The sequence below is a fragment of the Hevea brasiliensis genome, chromosome 17 (genome assembly GCF_030052815.1).
Source record: "Hevea brasiliensis isolate MT/VB/25A 57/8 chromosome 17, ASM3005281v1, whole genome shotgun sequence".
NCBI classification, from domain to species: Eukaryota; Viridiplantae; Streptophyta; class Magnoliopsida; order Malpighiales; family Euphorbiaceae; genus Hevea; species Hevea brasiliensis.
Window position 1 is genome coordinate 1,823,794 of NC_079509.1, and position 18,269 is coordinate 1,842,062.

An 18,269-nucleotide genomic window follows, 5' to 3' on the forward strand; every position below is an offset into this window, starting at 1 on the left:
ATTGGAGAAGCTGTCCAGGTACTTTGGTTACACACACACACACACACCAGAAATCAATAAAACGGCAAGCTGACGCTATAAAAATTTTGATTTTGAGTCGCCCTTTTCGCTTGGAGAAATTTCAACCTCATATATTTGTCTGGTTAAGAGTCGTCACACCATAAAAAACCCTTTGTTCTAAAACGCCTCCAGCTATTGAGCTCCCAATTCTCTGTTCATGTGCTGTAGCACAACTTCCATTTTCTTGGACACCTATTTGAACTTTTTCGATATTCTTTGTTGGGTATCTTTCAGTTTCTTGAATTGCACCCTGCGCCAGACATAGACATAATCCTGATCCGGGTATAGGTTGTTTTGTGGGGCTCTTTTAAGCTTGGAAAGAAAATGGTGGGAGCTTTATCCATGGTAGGCTCATCTATGGTGGACTCACACACTAGTCCTTGTTTGTGTTTGGATGCACTGCCTATGAGTAATATGAATCTCAAAAATAGTGGAGAGTTGGTTTGGCAAAGGAATTCAGTGAAGAGAAAGAAACTGTGGAGGCCAGGGTCATTGGAGCTGGGGAGTTCTTTTGTGGAATCATGGCATGATTGGAGGCTCTCATCGAAAGCGATTTCAGGTATTGTTAGTGATAAGAGTTCAAGGAAGCAGAGAAAGGATCGGAGACTTGTGGTTGTCTACGAATTGGGAGGGCAATATGAAGATAGTTTTGAGGATGTGAAAACGGTAAAGATGAGCTGCTAGTATTTTTACTTTTTCCTAAAATTAATTAGTTTCATATATCTCAGGTTTTCCAACAGATAGATGCAACTAAAGTATTTACAACAATACATCAAATTCAATCTATTTCAATTTGCTTGTCAAATGTCTCAGGGTGTTATTACAAATTTGATAAAGGACTATGGCAGTCCAAGCTCTATATTTTGATGAAGATGCTGATAAATATTGTTATGGGGATAACTTGTGAATTCATATCTATCTCTGTTCAAAGATTGTAATTTTTTTATGTTGCTATAATTGTTCCTGCCTGCAGCAAATACTCAACTATTTCACATACAAGGCAACAAGAACTGTTCTTAACCAGCTCTATGAGATGAATCCAACGCAATATAGATGGTTTTATGAGTAAGTCTTCCTCATCTTGGCCAAGATGATTAATTTGCTGCTCATCTTGTCCGTATATTTTGTGCAACTGTCCAATTGTAATTAATGCTTTTGGAAATATATCTTTTGAGTGGGTTGCTTGATAGGATTTAGACACTGTAAAGGTCTATAATTAAGAATTTTGCATCAAATAGCCAGCTTTGGATGCCAAAAATTTAGAAGGGCTCTTAGGTCTAGGTGCATTCCTATTTCTAATGAACTCTGCTTTTTTCTTTTTTCTTTTTTTTTTTAACAGTTTTGTTGCAACAAATAAGCCTGGAGAAGGCAAGCGTTTCATCCGCACCCTTGTGAAGGTAGTTTTAGAAACAATGCCATTTGGAAAATTCTTGCCTCTACCTTGGGATTACACTTATTTATTGGTTTGGTTTGGCACTCACGGTTATAAATGGAATGATACCATATTATAGTGAAATACGTCTTAAAAAAAATGAAAAGAAAATGAGAATGGGTTCATCTTTCCCATTGACAGGAGAAGCAGGACCTTGCTGAAAGAGTGATGGTAACGAGGCTCCACTTGTATGGAAAATGGGTTAAGGTAATGAAATGCTTCATTTTGCTGTAACAGGTGAAGCACAAAAAAGATTGTTATAAAAATAATCCTTCGTTCTTGTTTCTGTGATTTAGAAATGTAATCATGCTGAAATATATCAAGAGATCTCTGATGAGAACTTGGAGTTAATGCGTGAAAGGCTCAAAGAGACTGTGATATGGCCATCAGATGACTCAAACACGGAGAAGATAGGTTGAAGGGGAGCAACTGTGCTTTAAGTTCTCTTTCATTTTCTTTCTACTGTTGTTTCTGGAGTAGATATATACACATTGTATCTTTGGTTTAATGCCAACCGGTTTGGTTCCAAAGACATATTCCTATTATTTTTCACCAGCTAAAAAGAAATGTTGAAAATATAGATATAAATATAACCTACCATACTGAATAGTTGCTGCAGAAAGAGAGAAAATAAGCAAATGTACAGTAATGATGTGCAGATTTCAACGTGTTTGCGGCAAACTCATAACCCATGCAATTTGTTAAAAAAATGAATGCACCAATTATCTATGCTCTACTCCATTTGATATTGAATCACATTGAGTGTGATAACTCGTTTATATATATATATATATTTAAAAAAAAACTGAAGTTAAAATTTTAAATATTTTTTAATCTTATAATATCTCTAAAATATTTCTCTTTATCTCTTTCGCCTTTTAGAGTTTTTATATCGTTAAAACACAATAAATTTGATTTAGTAAAAAAAAAAAAAAATCCTTTTTCATTATCTCTCTATCTTTCAATGACTTCGAAATTATATCATTATGCAGTAAACTGGGTAAGTTTTTCTATTCTTTTATTCATTCCTTTTGTCATCTTTTCCTTTTATTTCATCGACCCTTCTATTCTTAATAGGTGAAAATCTCATACTGATAATCATTAATCAAATCATTGTTGTTTTTCTTCATCATTAACTTTCTTTGTCTCCTGACGTAGGTAAATCATTTTTCCATAGATTTAAGTATTTTACTATGATAGTATTGTCCAGCAAATAATTTTAATGATACAATATATATATATATATATATATATATATATATATATTTATTTATTTGCGTTTTACCTCACTTTTTGTCTACTGCAGAACTTGAAAAATTGAAACAACAGATCTTTTCCACTTTTTCAAATAATCTTCTATCAATTAAAAATATTATATTAAATTTTTATTAATATTTTATTAATTATTTTATGAAAATTTCAATTAATTTACTGTACATCATTATCCCTTAACTTGTTTGGGGCTCGAAATTTGACCACTTTTTTTATTGTCCATCATCTCTCACATATTAAAAAGGATAAAAAACTTCATTGCAACATCTTTTTAGATGGGACGTGGGACTGCCAATCTCCATTATGATTACCGTTGATATATATATATATATATATATATATATATATTAGAAATCTGGTATTCCTGTAGTTCACCTCTTCAAAGAGTTTTAATTTTATTTATTTATTATTTTTTTTTCAAATATATTTTCTTTTTAACAGTATTTTTTTTTTCTTTTAACAGTATATACGTATAATTATATATGCAGTAATATATTAAATTTTTATTATGTAACACTATTATTTATTTTTTATTTTAATTATTTTGAGAATTCATTAAGACAATTGTATTTTATATCATTGTGTAGGAACTGTTAATACTTTTATAGTTTGAGTCAAATCAATTTTTGTACTTGGACGTAGCCTTGCTTTGAAACATTTTAGGTGAGTGATAACTATTATATATATTATTATTTTAATTTCTTTTAAAATTTTTTAATAATTAAATTATTATTAAATAAAATTTTAAATTAATATTTTAATAATTATTTTACATATAATTTTTTAGAGTTTTATTTTATTATTAAATTTTAATTTAATTTTAATTAAATAATTTATTTTGTTAATTATCTATATATTAGAGTAATTAGAATTGTGAGAACAAGTCTTTAATATTTTTTATATTTATTAATATCTAATTGTGAAATTTATAAATGTGTTACGCGAAATTGATTTGAGATTAATTTGATTTTATTGACTCTCTGAAATTTTTAAAATAAATTAGTAGAATTGCACTGTCAATTATTGTTCATTATCTGAAATTTTTTGTTAATTTTGATTGATTTATGGAAATTGATTTTCTGTTTTAAATTTGTACCTGTGCTCAATATCTGTATCTACTATCTGGCCCTATCGTGTGAACTATCATGGTATTAGGTTATATTGTTGAGTTTGCATCATTGCAATTTATGATTTACATTAGTATCATATGCATTGATATCTGTGAAGGAAAATGAATGTATTTGATATTTTATAGCGTACTTACAATCTGACCTTTGGTAATATAAGGTATAATCACTTTGGTGTACTGTACTATAAAATTTATTTAAATAATTTTTATATATTTTATATAATTATTTTAATAATAATTTTATTAGATAAAAAATTTATTACAAAATTAATTAACCATCTACCTATTTCTGTTTTATTTTGTATTACAATATCATTTATTAAGTATTAACTCAAACTATAATTTCTCTGTCTTTTAGTTATTGAATTTTCACTCTTAAAATTATTTTCATAGTATGCCTAAATTCTTGCTTCCTCGGGCTAACATTCAATTCAACTTATTAAATAGTTTCAGTTTTATATGAATTTCATAGACTCCTAATTTATCTAAAAAATTTTATTATTTATTTAGTATTTAATTATTTAAAATTTATATGCACTTTCACTATTATTTTTTTAGATTAATAAATAATTTTTTTTATTATTTTAATTTATAATACTCTGACAAGAGTAACACGTATTACAAAAAATCTTATAATTCACGCACCGGTTAAGACTTGAGTGTTTGAATCCTGGCATTGAGTCAGACATCAAATCTTTTTAATGAAGATCAAAAAGACCGACAAAGTAATACAGTAATCTAAAATAAATTACTCTCAAATTCCATTTTAATGGTCCGGAAAAGACCAGACGCCAATACTTAGCATTAAGCCACCTGCAGCATCTGTAACTAAACGAAATGTCTTTAGCTCTCCAACCAAAGCCTACTTACTGCCTTTTGTTTCTTTCCTTCAGAGTTCTCCCTGAACAAAAAATAGGATATCCCTAGCACAGCAAAGATCACAAATTTCAAAATTTTTCACAGTATAGTCTGCCAGATAAGGATCTTGACGCGCTTTTTCTTTCTTATCTCAAGTAGAACTGGCCAAAACACTCTAGCCCAATTAGCTGACCTTGCTTATCAACCAGTGCAGCAGGGTTATCATCAAACTTCACCTCATTACCATCACAGTGGCTCCACTGCATGGCAGCACGCACAACTGCACCTATACAACCTGTCCTTTCTTCACCTTTTCATTTAGCATAGCTTCCTTTGCCGAAGCTATTACTGTGCCCCCCAATCTTGACCTTTTCCCCCTTTAGAGCTTAAATGCACATAACGTTCTTTGTATCTGAATTGTCCACAACTTTGAGAACTGTCCTCATTTGGATGAAAGTCCTTTCTTGCTGCAAAAGTTAAAACAAATATTAAGGCCATGATTAGAAAAGGATACATAAGAGGCTGTAAGCAGATTTAATGGAACAGCAAAAAAGAAAAGTTTAAGTGGGAGATGTAGCAGACCTAAGATAATCTGAAATGGCTTCAAATCAAAGAAATCGGTGTCTTGTATTTTCATCACTTCAAGAAAAATATGCATAACAAAGCACATCTTCCATCTAGGATAGAAACATTATTTTTCTAGAAAATTTTTTTTCCAATCATTTACAACACAAAATAGCTGATGACACTCCAACTAATTAAATGGTTCTCAGTCAACAGCTTATAAACTACTCCAATGCACAGTCTTAATATTAAAAGAAATCAATCTCAAGTTTCTAGACTTTATATGAGATTGATGGCTTCAAGAAATCAAAGCACGTTGCAAGCAAACCACATTAAACTTTCACATGTTCCAACAATAAGCTTCACAATTAAGATCTACTAACCTGAGCCATGAAATTACTGCATGTCATCTCACGTGATAAGTCCAAGAAGCTAGAAAAGTTGTTGCCAAGACCCCGCAACAATGAAGACCCCAGTCATGTTTTCCAATAAATCAAATGACACTCAGTGAGTCAACTATAAAAAATTAACAGTTAAACACAATAACCTATACTTAATGTCATGACCGATAATTTTCCAACGAGAACTTAAAACCCGAATATTAGATTTATGGGTCCCATCACCAATATATTGTCTTAATTTGCGCCATAATGTCTATCTTTAACATATCTATTTCACCATAAGGAAAAGCTTTCATTTTCCTTCCTAAGTTCCTTAGCTTTATGATTAGAAACATGATGCAAAACAACTAGTTGAGAATGACCAAACAAGAAAATTAATTATGCTGAGTACTGAATAGCATCCACAATATCTTGGCCGTCGTTTGTGTAATATTGAACATAACCTTTCTAATTTTTCGTTTGCTAATACCAAATTATGAGGGCTACGACTATATTGTAGCATTTCAAGTGCTTTGATAAGTAGTTTAACCCTCCTCTTGAATATCTCAAACAAAAGGGGAAATTGAAATATTCCAATTGTTGCTTGTAACATTTTGAAAAGTCCAACACTTTTTTTTTTCTCTCTTCTTTCCAAAAACTAGATTGAAAAATAATTAGTTATGGACTTTCAAGTGTACCTGTAAAGTAAAATAGAGAAGTCCTTAAATCCCCATTTGAATCTCCAATACATGAGAAGGACCATCAAACTCCCAAACTTTATTATGCCAGAATACCCTAGAAAACTAAGAACAGAACAGAGACATCTCTTCAGAGTATTTAGTGGTTAGTAATTAAGCAAATAAGATCGATCACCAATTTCATTAGCACACAACTGAATCTAGAATGCAGCCCGATAACATGGGATTATCTTTATACGTTATAAAATGGAAAAGAAAACCATAAATTTAGGATGAGAAGAGGATAACTCAAACCTCTATGAGGAAGATGGAAGAAATCACAGCCGTTGATCGGATTCCGCGACTCGATTGCTGAAGTAGTCCGGTTGGGTCTCCACTAAGGCTGCCTGGAACAGAGGGAAAAGAGCCTCCTCAGTCCTCACTGCAACTCTCATCTTCTTCTCCTTGTTCTACTTTTTCCCTCTGCAGATGTTTTCATTATCCAAACTATTCTCTCTCTGGCACGGCGAGTCGCGCCTTGAAATATACGCGGTCGTTTTAATGAGCTCGGAGAAAAGGCTTAAAAACGATGTCGTAGAACCATTCGTGTTGGGTTCGCCTTTAGCCGAAGGATAAAGGGAGAGTAAGGACGGGAAAGGGTGAAGAGGGTTATAATAAAAAAAAAATTTTATGTTTGTACATAAGTGAATTAATGAAAAAGTAAGGAAATGTATTATATATTTTTCATGTTTGGAAAGAAGTGAAAAAAGGATAAATAATTATTAGAAGTACAAAAATACTCTTTTTTATTAGATAATTTATTAAATGATAAACTCATTATAATAAATCTTAAATTTACAAATTATAATGATGCACTATAAATAAATCATAAAATTAATATATCAAAATAATAATGCGCAAATCTAACAAAGATTGAATAAAAAATAAATTATTTGAAAAAAAATGATAATTGAAGCAAACAATTGAAAGAACAAATAAAAAAATAATAATTGAAGTATAATAATTGTAGTAAACTATTTAAAAACAAATGATTGAAAACGGAAAAACTATATATGACCACTTGAGAGAGAAGACATTTATTTATAGTGGTACATTGTTTATTTTTAATGGGTATAATTAAATTTTTAATAAAAAATTAAAGATACAATAGAAAAATAAAAAATAAAATAATTTTCAGCCCTCACCTCCCCTGTTTACACTCCAATTTGAAGTGTAAGAAAAATTGAAATTTGAGAGGTAAGGAAAAATAAGTCTTACCCTTACTTACTCTTATTTTTTACTAACTCACATATTTTCAAACAAATTATAATAGTTACTTACCCCTCCTTACCCTTATTTACCCTTTCTTCACCGCCCTTGCCTCACCCCACCCAAACAGAGCGTTACGATTCATGGAGAGCGAGCAATTAACTAATTTAGTTAGGACGGAAATATAACCAATAAAACCTCCAAAATTAATTACTTTTTAGTAAATTTTTTGAAATAATAATTATTATTAATACATAAAAAATGAGAGTACTACTATTATTATTTGAAAATTAATTATATAATACATAATTAAAAAATATATAGAAGCTCTATTGAACCATTTTGCATGTTACGCTTTGGCTAAAGAAGATGGTGATGTCTTCATCATCCCGCAGGACCTGTGCCCGTCCTCTTAAAGGACATCAAGTAACTAAACTCGCTCCCAAATCAACCTTTGGACCTGTGTGGCACTGTGCCTTGCTATAGTATCAACATTCTGATGAGCTTCTTGCTAGCCTCTCAAGCAAGATATAAAATTAAAGCAGATGCTGATGAAACATCGACTAATTCTACAATTTAGATAGATTGTACAATTTTACACAGGCACTGTGCAAGTCACGTGGTTGAATATATATGCATGTATTGTGTATTACAACAAGGATTCACTGGGTACATACAAAAATCAACACCTATAATGTATGTATCATGCAATGAGATTTTGAGGGTAACCTTTCCAAACTGCCCTAACAGGAAAAACTGAAGCAACGCGTTGTACCTGCAGAAGAAAAAAGAGGTTAATCTGCAATATTTGTCTCCAAAAGTGCTCAATGGGGAGAAAAAGATAGGTAAGTATATGAACCAGTCTTTTGGTGTTAACATATCCTAGGAAAGGAAAAGGCGAACGGTTTGGCATGTGAATACAAATGCTGCAGTTAAAATTTAACTTGATCTATTTGATGTGGTTCCAAACGGAAGTTGATGATGGCTATAAACAATCCTTTGGTAAGAACGAAAAAAATATAATCATTGGTACTCTTCAAGTGAAAAGTTTTTCTTTTTCCAACCACAATTTGATGGAGTAACTCTCAACTCAACCAAGTCTTAATCCCAAACTCATTTGGACAAATTTGATGAGGTAAAAAATGATTTTTTTTTTCAAAACTTGTTTTCACTGCTACAAAAGTATTGTCAGAACAGTTCTCTAAATAAATGATTACTAACCTTGGTTAAAGTTTCAAATGCTTCAAGCTTCTGGAGAAAACCTGAACACATCTTACAAAATGCTCAAGACCAAAAACTACACTGCATTATCTCACATCTTAGAGCTAGACTCAACAAATGAATCAAAATGATCATGTAAGGCCATCACCAAAAATCACAGCCTGACCAAGCACTGTTCTAACACGAAGCTGCAAGAAATGAAGCATAGAATGTGGTTCAAAATTAAACATTTAGGATAAGTAAAAGGGAAATCCACAGTCCACATTAGATAAATGTAGGACCTTCACATCCAAGCAGGGATCATTGACCATATTCCTTATTTCAGGTACTATGCCCAGACTCCGTAGTTTAATAAGCCGACGAAATGCACCAGGACTTGATGGAAATGTGAGGTTTACAATGGCCCAGACAGCAGCTGTACGCAGTCGGCTGTCATTACTCTGTAGGAACTTGATTATAAAAGATTGATTTTCATTGTCCACTTGTGGAAGAAGTTGTTGCATAACTGCTTCCTTATGAAACTCATTTCCACTGGCCACATTGCCAAGCACATACATTCCCTACATGAGAACAATTTGGGTAATTTGCAATAAGCTATAAATGGTAAACTTCCAAAACCTGACTAAATCCCAATCTCTGATACAGTTTTACCAATCATAATAAAACAAAGGCAACAGTTGTGCACCATGCTACCTGTACAATTCAAATCCTTACACAGGCATAAAATTGGAAACAATCAAAACAAATGATTGCCAGTTGGCATAAAAAAATGTCTAGCTACTATCAGAAAGGAGATCAACCATTGTATCACCAATTTATTTAGGTTTACTTGCTTAATAAACAATTTCTCTACTTGCCTATCAACATCCAACTACTTAAAGAATGCATAATTCATTTGTTTCCCTATATGATTGATAATTGAAAATGATTCAACTAATTGCTTGGATTTCACAATTATTAATTATAAATGCACATCTAATTATAAATTTCCAATGTACAAGTTGCATGCGATAGATTGTCTGCCTCTCCTTGGATGCAAAATCCCCAAGTGCCTCAAAATATAAGACAACTATGACAATTATGCTTGAAGCATGGTTTATATCATTCAGTTTTTTTCTTTTATACACTCAGGATTAACTTCATTTCACTAACAACAGGCACTACCCTTGCAGTAATGTGAAGCAATAAGTGAAGCAATTTCCATGTAAGATATATAATAAAAATATTACCACACTATGACAATATTTCTCTATCAGAAATTAACATCAATATGGCACCGATATCCATATATAGCTGTTACTAATTGTGATTTATGATTTCAGTTTTCCAAACACTCTAAGCTAATACAACTTCTAACCTGTATGCCAATTTCAGCTTTTGAAGTGCTCTCTAATTGCTTTCTAACAGCATCTAATATAATACCATTCTCAGTGAAGACATACTCAACCGAGCTTATACACCCATCAATAAGATTCCGAACAAGGGCCAGAGCTTGCTCTTGAACAAAAGGATTGTGGTCTGCAAAGGAATTAACACAGGGTTTATCTCCAAAAATAAAGTATCACCATACTTGAGAGAACTAACAGTTGCAGACACTATAAGCATTACCACAGATAAGGCTTGCTAACAAAGAAGCAGTAAGCTCCATAAAAATTCCTTCTTTACATCTATCATCCGCCAGAAACACCATGTTTTTCAAAGCCCATAATGCATTTAACCTGACAGTTGACTCCATTGATTTTGATAACTGAATGAGCTGTTTTAAAGCTCCACATTGCACAAAAGTGGATTTTCCTGTCGTAAAATCAACTAGTATGTTGCTAATAGCACCAAGAGCTGCAACCTGGAAAACAGCAGATTGCATGCGATTTTCCATATAATTTTATATTTATCAACTTAATTAGAATTTTATAGGCAGATACTAATTGAAACATGGTGAATAACAATAACCGTGCAAAAATGAAATAAAATTGAATGCATTGTTTTGATGACTAATATTTGATTGGAAGCTCAATGCAGGTATATGATAATAGGCTGTTAAATGGGCCCCAATTGAACAACAAAAATTTTTTTAAGCATTTCAGAATGACTTCTGCTCCTTGTAAAATGATTTTAAAATTTTGGGAGAACATAGTGCGCATCAATTCAGGATTTCAGATTGACAAGTTAGCAAACACAAACCTGTACAGACACCAAAGAGTCATTTAGAAGCTGGACCAAAGGAATAACAAGCACTTCATTCATAAAATATCCTGCACATAAGTTCTGAATGACATTTTATTAATGAGAAATAGGTCTACTAAATTCTAATTTTAAAAATCATAAACTCAAGTGTTCATAGTGCAAACCTTGATTGACCGTGTGACACTTCTTATGCAAATACAAGCTGCAGTGCGTACACCAGCACTATCATGAGTTAGGGCATTGGTCACCATGTTCCAAACCTATACATTTATAAGAGAATACACCAGAAGTTGTGAGTTGGTAGACATTAAAATTTTTAACTGCAATGCTCAAGTAATCTCTGGTTTTGATAATTTACTCCATTAGTCATGCCATATTTACATCCAAGCTTTCACAAAACAGAATTAGATGTGCTTCATGGCTTTGATGAGAAGAATATCAGACCATAGAATGCAAACATTATCAATTATCATCATATTTGCATACAAGATTTATTGTTTTTCTCCCCTTTTAGCATAACAAATTTATTGTCCTGCAAAGCCTCTAAATCCATACAAAAATGCAAACAAACCAAAAAAAAAAAAAAGATAAATTCTCTAATATTGGCCAAAATAGGATGCTAAGTTGCTGAAAGGTGAAGTTGTGACTCAACAAAGATTTATGATAGTCCATCAACGAACCATATCAATTCAACTTAATTAATAATTCCCTGCCTAGTTTATGTTGCTCATTCCCATCTGTTACGTTTCCTCCAAATTAGCCTGTTCTTCTGTGTCAATTTCATTGTGAAGGAAAATAACTTCCAATTTTTAAAGAAATGATCCATTTCATCATAACCAATGGGAAATGGCACAAACCAAATACAAAGAATAGGCAGGCTAAAAACAATGAATTGTACAAATCAATAAATTCTATGGAATGCCAAACCTCCAGTGACAGGAATCTATATCTGCAGCTCTCCAACTTTGAGCATATATCAGCCAATGCCAGCAATATACCTTGGAGCCGCTTAGGATGTAATCGACTGTTTTGTAAGTGATTTGAAAATTTCTCAAGGGCATTTGCCTCAAAAGCTAATTTCTGTAGATCCTCCTTTTCCATAATCAAACTGGAAAAAACAAAGGGAGCTTCATCCCCAACTTCACCAGGATCATCAAGAAGCTCAAGTGAGAGATATAACAATTTGGTTTTGATTCCTACATCTTGCAGATAGAAAGGAGAAGAATTCCTTATGACAATCAGGCACATGCAGGCAAGTAATCTTGTCCGGGGATACCTATCCTTTGTCAATCCAATTATCGAACTCAAAGCGCTACCACTTTCCTGTCCCACAAACTTTGAGACGACTTCTGGATTGTTCCTGAACAATGCAGCCAGAGACTCCAAGCTAGCATCTCTCTGACTAAAAGAACCTTCAAGGAGGCCAAGAAGCTTCTTTAGAACCCCAGCATCACTTAATGATTTTTGCTCCAGACTTGTCTCACAAGAATGTGTGATGATACTTGCACCAAGACCAGTTACATTTTCACTTTCACTATTCAATAATGAAAGAAGGAATTCCATCTTTTTATCTTGAAGGATTTCATATTTTGGTGTTAGTTTCGATTGATAGATCATTCTAAGGGAACGAGCACCAGCATCCACCACCTGAATACCAAACAAGAAGATTCCGAAATTCACAATCAAGTAAAACTTTTCTGTAATTAGTCCATGTAATAAATGCATGAAAAGACCCATTGCACACTATTTTTCTACTTATAATGCATTAAACTTAGGCAACAACGTACAGAGTAGATACAGGACTTCTATCCAGACGGAAATTCAGAATACGAATATAGCAGTTTCATCGACATAATAATTTCCTGTCCCTCGTTTTACTCTGAGACCAAACAAGAAACTTTTAAGCACGAACTTTCAATCCAAACATCAAAATAACAGAGTTCAGCTTCCACGAAAATCCAGAAGAAATTTAAGAACTCCTCAACAACTTAGTTTCAATTTTGGGGCCACTTTTTTTGTTTTCAGAAATTGTGGAACAAAAACAATTGAAACTTTTGGCAAAAAGAGCACAATTACCTTCTCATCGGGATTGGAAAGGAGTTGAATAAGGTAAGGGAGAGCACCGGCATCTAGAACAGCTCGGACACCGTCATCAAAACCGCAAGCAAAGCTCCCGAGAACCGCCGCTGACTGGATAAAAGTGTTATTATTGTAATAGTTACTATTTTTATCGGCGATGGTGACCTCACCGTTCTTCAATTGAGAGTCGGCTTCGGCAATGGCAGCGGCGAGGAGGGAAGCGACGGCGGGAATAGCGCCTAGCTTGAGGAAGGCTAGCTTCTTGGTGCGATTACCGATGATCTGGTTCTTGACTTCTCTGAGTGCCTTGAGCTTAATATCAGGATCGAGAGAGGCAAGACGGTTGAGAAGGTCCATAGGGCGGTGAGCCAGGGCAGCGGAGGGGGTTCGCACGGCGGCAGAGTGGCATTAAACCGAGCTCCAGGAGGCAGCCGGAGGCTATCTCCGGAGCGGAAATGAAGCGAGTGAAAAAAAAGTTATTAAATTTGGTATTTTTAAAAGGGAAATTTGAATTTATAATTGTTTTTCATAATATAATTGAAAATACATAAATAGCTCCCTCCCAATTATATTAATTTAAAAATTATTAAATTTATTTTAAAATAAAAAATAATGTTAGACATAAATTATAAATATTATAATTTAAATTTATATAAAAATTACATTTTATTTTATTTTTAATAGAATTCAGTGCTTTTCCGTACATCCGCCGTACTGGGTATCTAATGGTTTCTTGAAAAGTTCTCATTATCAAGTAACGCAATCTTGAAAACAGGAATCAAATTTCTTTGTCCGTGTAGTTTTAGTTTTAATACAGTTTCGAAGCTTCCTCCTGGATTACTGAGTGCCCTTTACTTTTTCTTCTTCTTGAGTTACTGTGCTCGTGATTTTCCTTCTTTGTTTCATTTTGTAAATTTTTTTTCCCTGGTCTTGTTATTTTTGCCTTTTGGTTGCTGAGAAAATGTGGGAAAGGAAAGGAAAAGGAAAAGGAAAATTGAAGTAGAGCAAATTTGAAGCCCAAGTTTTAACTTCCAAACTTGAGAAAGAAGGCTTTTTTTTTTTTTTTTTTTTTTAAATTGAGAAATTTCCGATTTCAAAAATTATTGGTATTTTGCGATCAAAATAAAATGGCCTTATGCTATTTGCTTGCTTACAGAGACAGATATCATAGAAAACCAGAAATGATCATGTTCAATGTCTTGTTCTTAAGTCACAAATTTTTTTCTATGTCGCCAAATGGCCAGAATCTGTAGTTGTTCGATCCTTCCATATCAGCATATCATATCTCCGCAGAGATTTTCTTTCCCTTTATGTAAAAATGATAGCCTTCTTTTTCCTATAAATGCATCTTTCTAAATCCCTTGAATCCCAATCCTAAATGACTTTGTCTTTTCATTTCTCTCTTGAAAATTGTTTCTCTGATGATTTTTCTCAAACTCTCTTACATGGCTACCTTCTATTTGTTTTAAATGTTTTTTTGTAAAATTTTCTCTTTTTTTCCCCCCTTTTTCTTTTGTTAAACTTGCAATATTCGAACTGTTGGGTTCTTTTTGTTTAATTCTAATTTTATATTGGTGGAGGCTTAGTGCATAGAGCATCATTACTGTTCAGATTTGTATTCGATTCTTATAGTCCTTGTATGCGTTTGTTTCCTGTAGATTTGTATTTGATTCTCTTCAAACTGGTTCTAGTTGAATGAAGTATGTGTAAGGGCTTATATCTGAAGAAGTCCAAGACTCCAGCTCCATCCTCTATACTGAAGGCAGTTCTTTTATTGTAGAATAGATATGGATAATTCAATTGGTACAGTTGAAGCAGAACATTCATTTTCTGTGTTGCTTGAGTATGCAGCAGATAATGATGTTGAGGGTTTCAAGCGAACGGTGTGTGATGAATCTGAGATTATGGAGGTTGGACTCTGGTATGGTCATCAGAGGGTGTTGAAAAGGGGAGTTCTTGAGCATCGAACCCCTCTAATGGTTGCTGCTAAATACGGCAGTGTTGAAGTGTTGAAGCTCATTCTTTCTCTACCAGAGGTGGATGTAAATTTCTCTTGTGGTCCAGATCAAAGCACTGCCCTTCATTGTGCTGCCTCTGGTGGATCTGTTAATGTTATTGATGCCATCAAATTGCTTTTACTTGCTGGTGCTGATCCTAATAGCACTGATGCCAATGGGCATCGCCCTATTGATGTTCTTGTTGCTTCTCCAAATTTTCCCTATTTGAAAATTGCCCTTGAAAAGCTCTTAAAGAATGATGGTTCTGCAAGTCAATCGGATCTGCAGGTTTCAACTAATTGTTTGAGATCTAGTTTGCCATCCATTTCATTGTTATCAGAAGAAGGTTCCTCATTTTCTATCTCAGGTTCAATAATGTCACCAATTACAAGCAAGATTAATGATGTGCATATTTCATCTGCTAAGAAAGAATACCATGTTGATCCGTCTGTTCCAGATATTACGAACAGCATTTATGCTACGGATGAGTTCCGGATGTTCTCGTTTAAGATCCAGCCTTGTTCCCGTGCATATTCCCATGACTGGACTGAGTGTCCTTTTGTTCATCCAGGTGAGAATGCACGCAGAAGAGACCCAAGGAGGTTCCATTACAGCTGTGTGCCATGTCCAGATCACAGGAAAGGGGCATGTAGGCGTGGAGATTTGTGTGAATTCTCTCATGGGATTTTTGAGTGCTGGCTTCACCCAGCCCAATACAGAACTCGGCTTTGCAAGGATGGCACTAGTTGCATACGTCGGGTATGCTTTTTTGCTCACACATCTGATGAATTGAGGCCGCTGTACGCGTCTACTGGCGCTGCTGTGCCATCTCCTCAAGCAGCTGCCGTGGATTTCACTGCAGCGTTGAACCTTTTGTCTGGCTCCCCCTCAGCAGTTTCTGCCGTGTCACCCCTTTCATTCACTCCACCTATGTCTGCGTCTAGAAATGACCTACGCTTGTCCATGGCTTGGCCTCAGCAAAATATCTTGAATTTGAAAATCCTAAGCAACAACCTTCAAGCTAACCGCCTGAGAACTTCTCTTAATGCAAGAGACATTCCATCTGAGGAGTTTAATAGGATCCAAGATTTTGAATTGCAGCAATTACGACTCCTGAACGAGCTGTCCTGCATTTCTCAGCCATATCACAACTCTTCCTCAGCAAATTTGAAACAGTTGAATGCTTCAGTTCTTGACAGGCTTTTGTCTTATGAGGTTTCATCTCCGCAGAACATTTATCAACTGGGCGCTGCACCTGTTTTCTTCCCTTCATACAAACCTGCTGTTCTTAATGAATTCCAGCAGCAAAGCATGCTTTCTCCAATTAAGACAGGTGTCTTTTCTCCAAAGAATGTTGATTATTCTCCTTTTCAGGCTTCTTTTGATTGTTCCTCACCAATGAAGATGTTACCTCAGCTCAATGAGCCTAAATCCCCACTGAGCTCCCAGCTGCCTACTCTTGCTCGCAGCGAAAAGCTGCAATTACAGTTAGGCAGCTTAAGCTCACAGGAAATTGGTTCTAACCTCACATATAATGGTGTGAATGTAGATTGGTCCATTAGAGAAGATGAAGTGGGTCTGTTACAGAAATTATATTCAAATGGGAATTGTGGTGAGGAGCCTGATGTGTCCTGGGTTCAATCAGTGTTGAAGGACTCACCATCTGAGACAGAAGAAAAAGCTATTTCAGTCTCGGGTTCTCTTGACGATTCTAGTTCAAATCCCCAGAGTGAATCCAGTGATCATGTAGCTTTCCAAGCATGGCTCGAGGGATTAAAGCTTGATCAAATCGTTGCGTAGTGAAAATAAATATATTTCGACCAAGCTTCAGGTAGTTGAAATTGAGTGTTAACAATGTAGTGGGAACAATGCAAGGTCAAAGGCGGACAAAATTCTGAGAAATTATTTTCCCCATTTTTTTTAAAAATTAGTTACAGAACCTATAAAAAGGGGTTAAAAGCCTCTTGTGGGGATATTGCAAAGATCAAGCCCCATTTAGGTATTATTCACCATAATTTTTCATTATTTATTGTAAATAATAGTTGATCAATCTTATTATTATCTTTATTCATCTTTGGTTCTTTCACCCATCATAGTTTTCTGCTCCTGTTTTTTGTTTCTATAGTTGTGTGTTATGGGAATCAAAGATGAGGTGGATCCCAACAAGTTGAGATGGTGGGTATTGGAGGTGGAAAGTGTTCTTTTTTATGGATTCTTTCAACTTTCATTAGAAGATCAGGTGTGGAGATAAAGAATTTATCCCCAAAAAATGAGATGTAATGTGGAACCTACTTTTCATATTGTGGGGCTTTAAAGTATCATGTGCCAATATACATCATTCCACTCCACTAATTTTTCTAGTTGTTAGGTCTTTATTGCTGTGGGGAATTCTTAATCTTTGATGTTACCCGTGGGGCATTGTCAATTTCCAGGAATTGATCTTGATGGTTGGCCTAAAGTTTCTGATTTTTGTAGGGTATTGAAGAAAATGCATTTTAGATAAACATTACTATATAACGAAAGGTAGCGATTGATTTTTTTTTTTTTTATAAATATGAATAATATTAAATAAATAAACTGAAAGACTCAAACTCAAAGCCTATTCTTTTTCCGTATCTTAAAAGTAAAGGAAATTTAATCAAAATACTCTGATTGGCTAAATTTATTGTATTTGGTGTGCATTGATGGAAGGCTTGTGATGATGGTCAAGTTTAGAGTAGAAGTTTAGTATGATCAAGTTTCACCCATTTGCTGACGTTTGGGAAACCCACTCTTGCACTTACCATCCAACAAATTTTATTTCATTTCTTCCTAAAAGTAGGAAATGTAATTCTTAAGGAAATCTATTGCCTAGCCTATTAAGACAAAAATTTTTTTTCAATTCATAGTTAATTGTTGCATTATTTATTTTACTTCAAATTAAAATTTTTCAGACTTTATTTTTTCAGAAGAAAAATTAAAAAATTTTTTAATTGTATGATATTTCTAAAAATCAGATCTAATAATTATTAAAATAAATTTGCTTTAAAAAGAATATTTATCTATTTTTTCATTATTATTTACTGTCAAGAGGTTGCTGGTTTTGAGAACAAAAGGGAAACAATGCTTACAACATACAACGTTTTGTCAGTGCTAAAAGTAAAACAA

General features: G+C 33.8%; 3 protein-coding genes and 1 pseudogene across 5 annotated transcripts; 2 read left to right on the forward strand and 2 right to left on the reverse strand.

Annotated features, from left to right (window-relative positions):
• The first annotated feature begins 27 nt into the window (after nt 1-27).
• LOC110666696 (chaperonin-like RbcX protein 2, chloroplastic) lies at nt 28-2,022 on the forward strand. The gene is made up of 5 exons (XM_058139322.1): nt 28-726; nt 1,034-1,125; nt 1,400-1,457; nt 1,634-1,699; nt 1,789-2,022. The coding sequence occupies exons 1-5, from the start codon at nt 385-387 to the stop codon at nt 1,909-1,911; spliced, it is 681 nt and encodes a 226-aa protein (XP_057995305.1). The 5' UTR covers nt 28-384; the 3' UTR covers nt 1,912-2,022.
• A 2,489-nt stretch (nt 2,023-4,511) lies between these two features.
• LOC110666699 (50S ribosomal protein HLP, mitochondrial-like) lies at nt 4,512-6,977 on the reverse strand (annotated as a pseudogene).
• Nucleotides 6,978-8,216: 1,239 nt separating this feature from the next.
• On the reverse strand, nt 8,217-13,625 carry LOC110666697 (uncharacterized). 3 transcript variants are annotated; one of them, XM_021827286.2, is made up of 9 exons: nt 13,123-13,623; nt 11,974-12,693; nt 11,211-11,306; nt 11,044-11,127; nt 10,471-10,705; nt 10,220-10,380; nt 9,144-9,422; nt 8,863-9,050; nt 8,217-8,416 (listed from the first exon to the last, which is right to left on the reverse strand). In XM_021827286.2, the coding sequence occupies exons 1-8, from the start codon at nt 13,480-13,482 to the stop codon at nt 8,994-8,996; spliced, it is 1,992 nt and encodes a 663-aa protein (XP_021682978.2). In that variant the 5' UTR covers nt 13,483-13,623; the 3' UTR covers nt 8,217-8,416; nt 8,863-8,993. The 3 variants fall into 3 exon arrangements, with proteins under 3 accessions (XP_021682978.2, XP_021682977.2, XP_057995300.1); XM_021827285.2 differs by lacking the exon at nt 8,863-9,050; XM_058139317.1 differs by lacking the exons at nt 8,863-9,050; nt 10,220-10,380; nt 10,471-10,705 and having other exon boundaries at nt 13,123-13,625.
• Nucleotides 13,626-13,845: 220 nt separating this feature from the next.
• Nucleotides 13,846-17,193, forward strand: LOC110666700 (zinc finger CCCH domain-containing protein 56-like). The gene has a single exon (XM_021827289.2). The coding sequence runs from the start codon at nt 14,913-14,915 to the stop codon at nt 16,920-16,922; it is 2,010 nt and encodes a 669-aa protein (XP_021682981.2). The 5' UTR covers nt 13,846-14,912; the 3' UTR covers nt 16,923-17,193.
• Nucleotides 17,194-18,269: the final 1,076 nt, after the last annotated feature.

Bases quoted from the DNA above. Each gene is read 5' to 3' on its own strand.
- LOC110666696 (XM_058139322.1), top strand. From the start codon at position 385: ATGGTGGGAGCTTTATCCATGGTAGGCTCATCTATGGTGGACTCACAC. The intron at 1,126-1,399 runs GTAAGTCTTCCT...TTTTTTTAACAG, and splicing joins CAATATAGATGGTTTTATGA to TTTTGTTGCAACAAATAAGC. The intron at 1,700-1,788 runs GTAATGAAATGC...TCTGTGATTTAG, and splicing joins TGTATGGAAAATGGGTTAAG to AAATGTAATCATGCTGAAAT.
- LOC110666697 (XM_021827285.2), bottom strand. From the start codon at position 13,482: ATGGACCTTCTCAACCGTCTTGCCTCTCTCGATCCTGATATTAAGCTC. The intron at 12,694-13,122 runs GTAATTGTGCTC...TTTGGTATTCAG, and splicing joins TTTCCAATCCCGATGAGAAG to GTGGTGGATGCTGGTGCTCG. The intron at 11,128-11,210 runs GTTTGCACTATG...AATGTCATTCAG, and splicing joins GTGTCACACGGTCAATCAAG to AACTTATGTGCAGGATATTT.
- LOC110666700 (XM_021827289.2), top strand. From the start codon at position 14,913: ATGGATAATTCAATTGGTACAGTTGAAGCAGAACATTCATTTTCTGTG.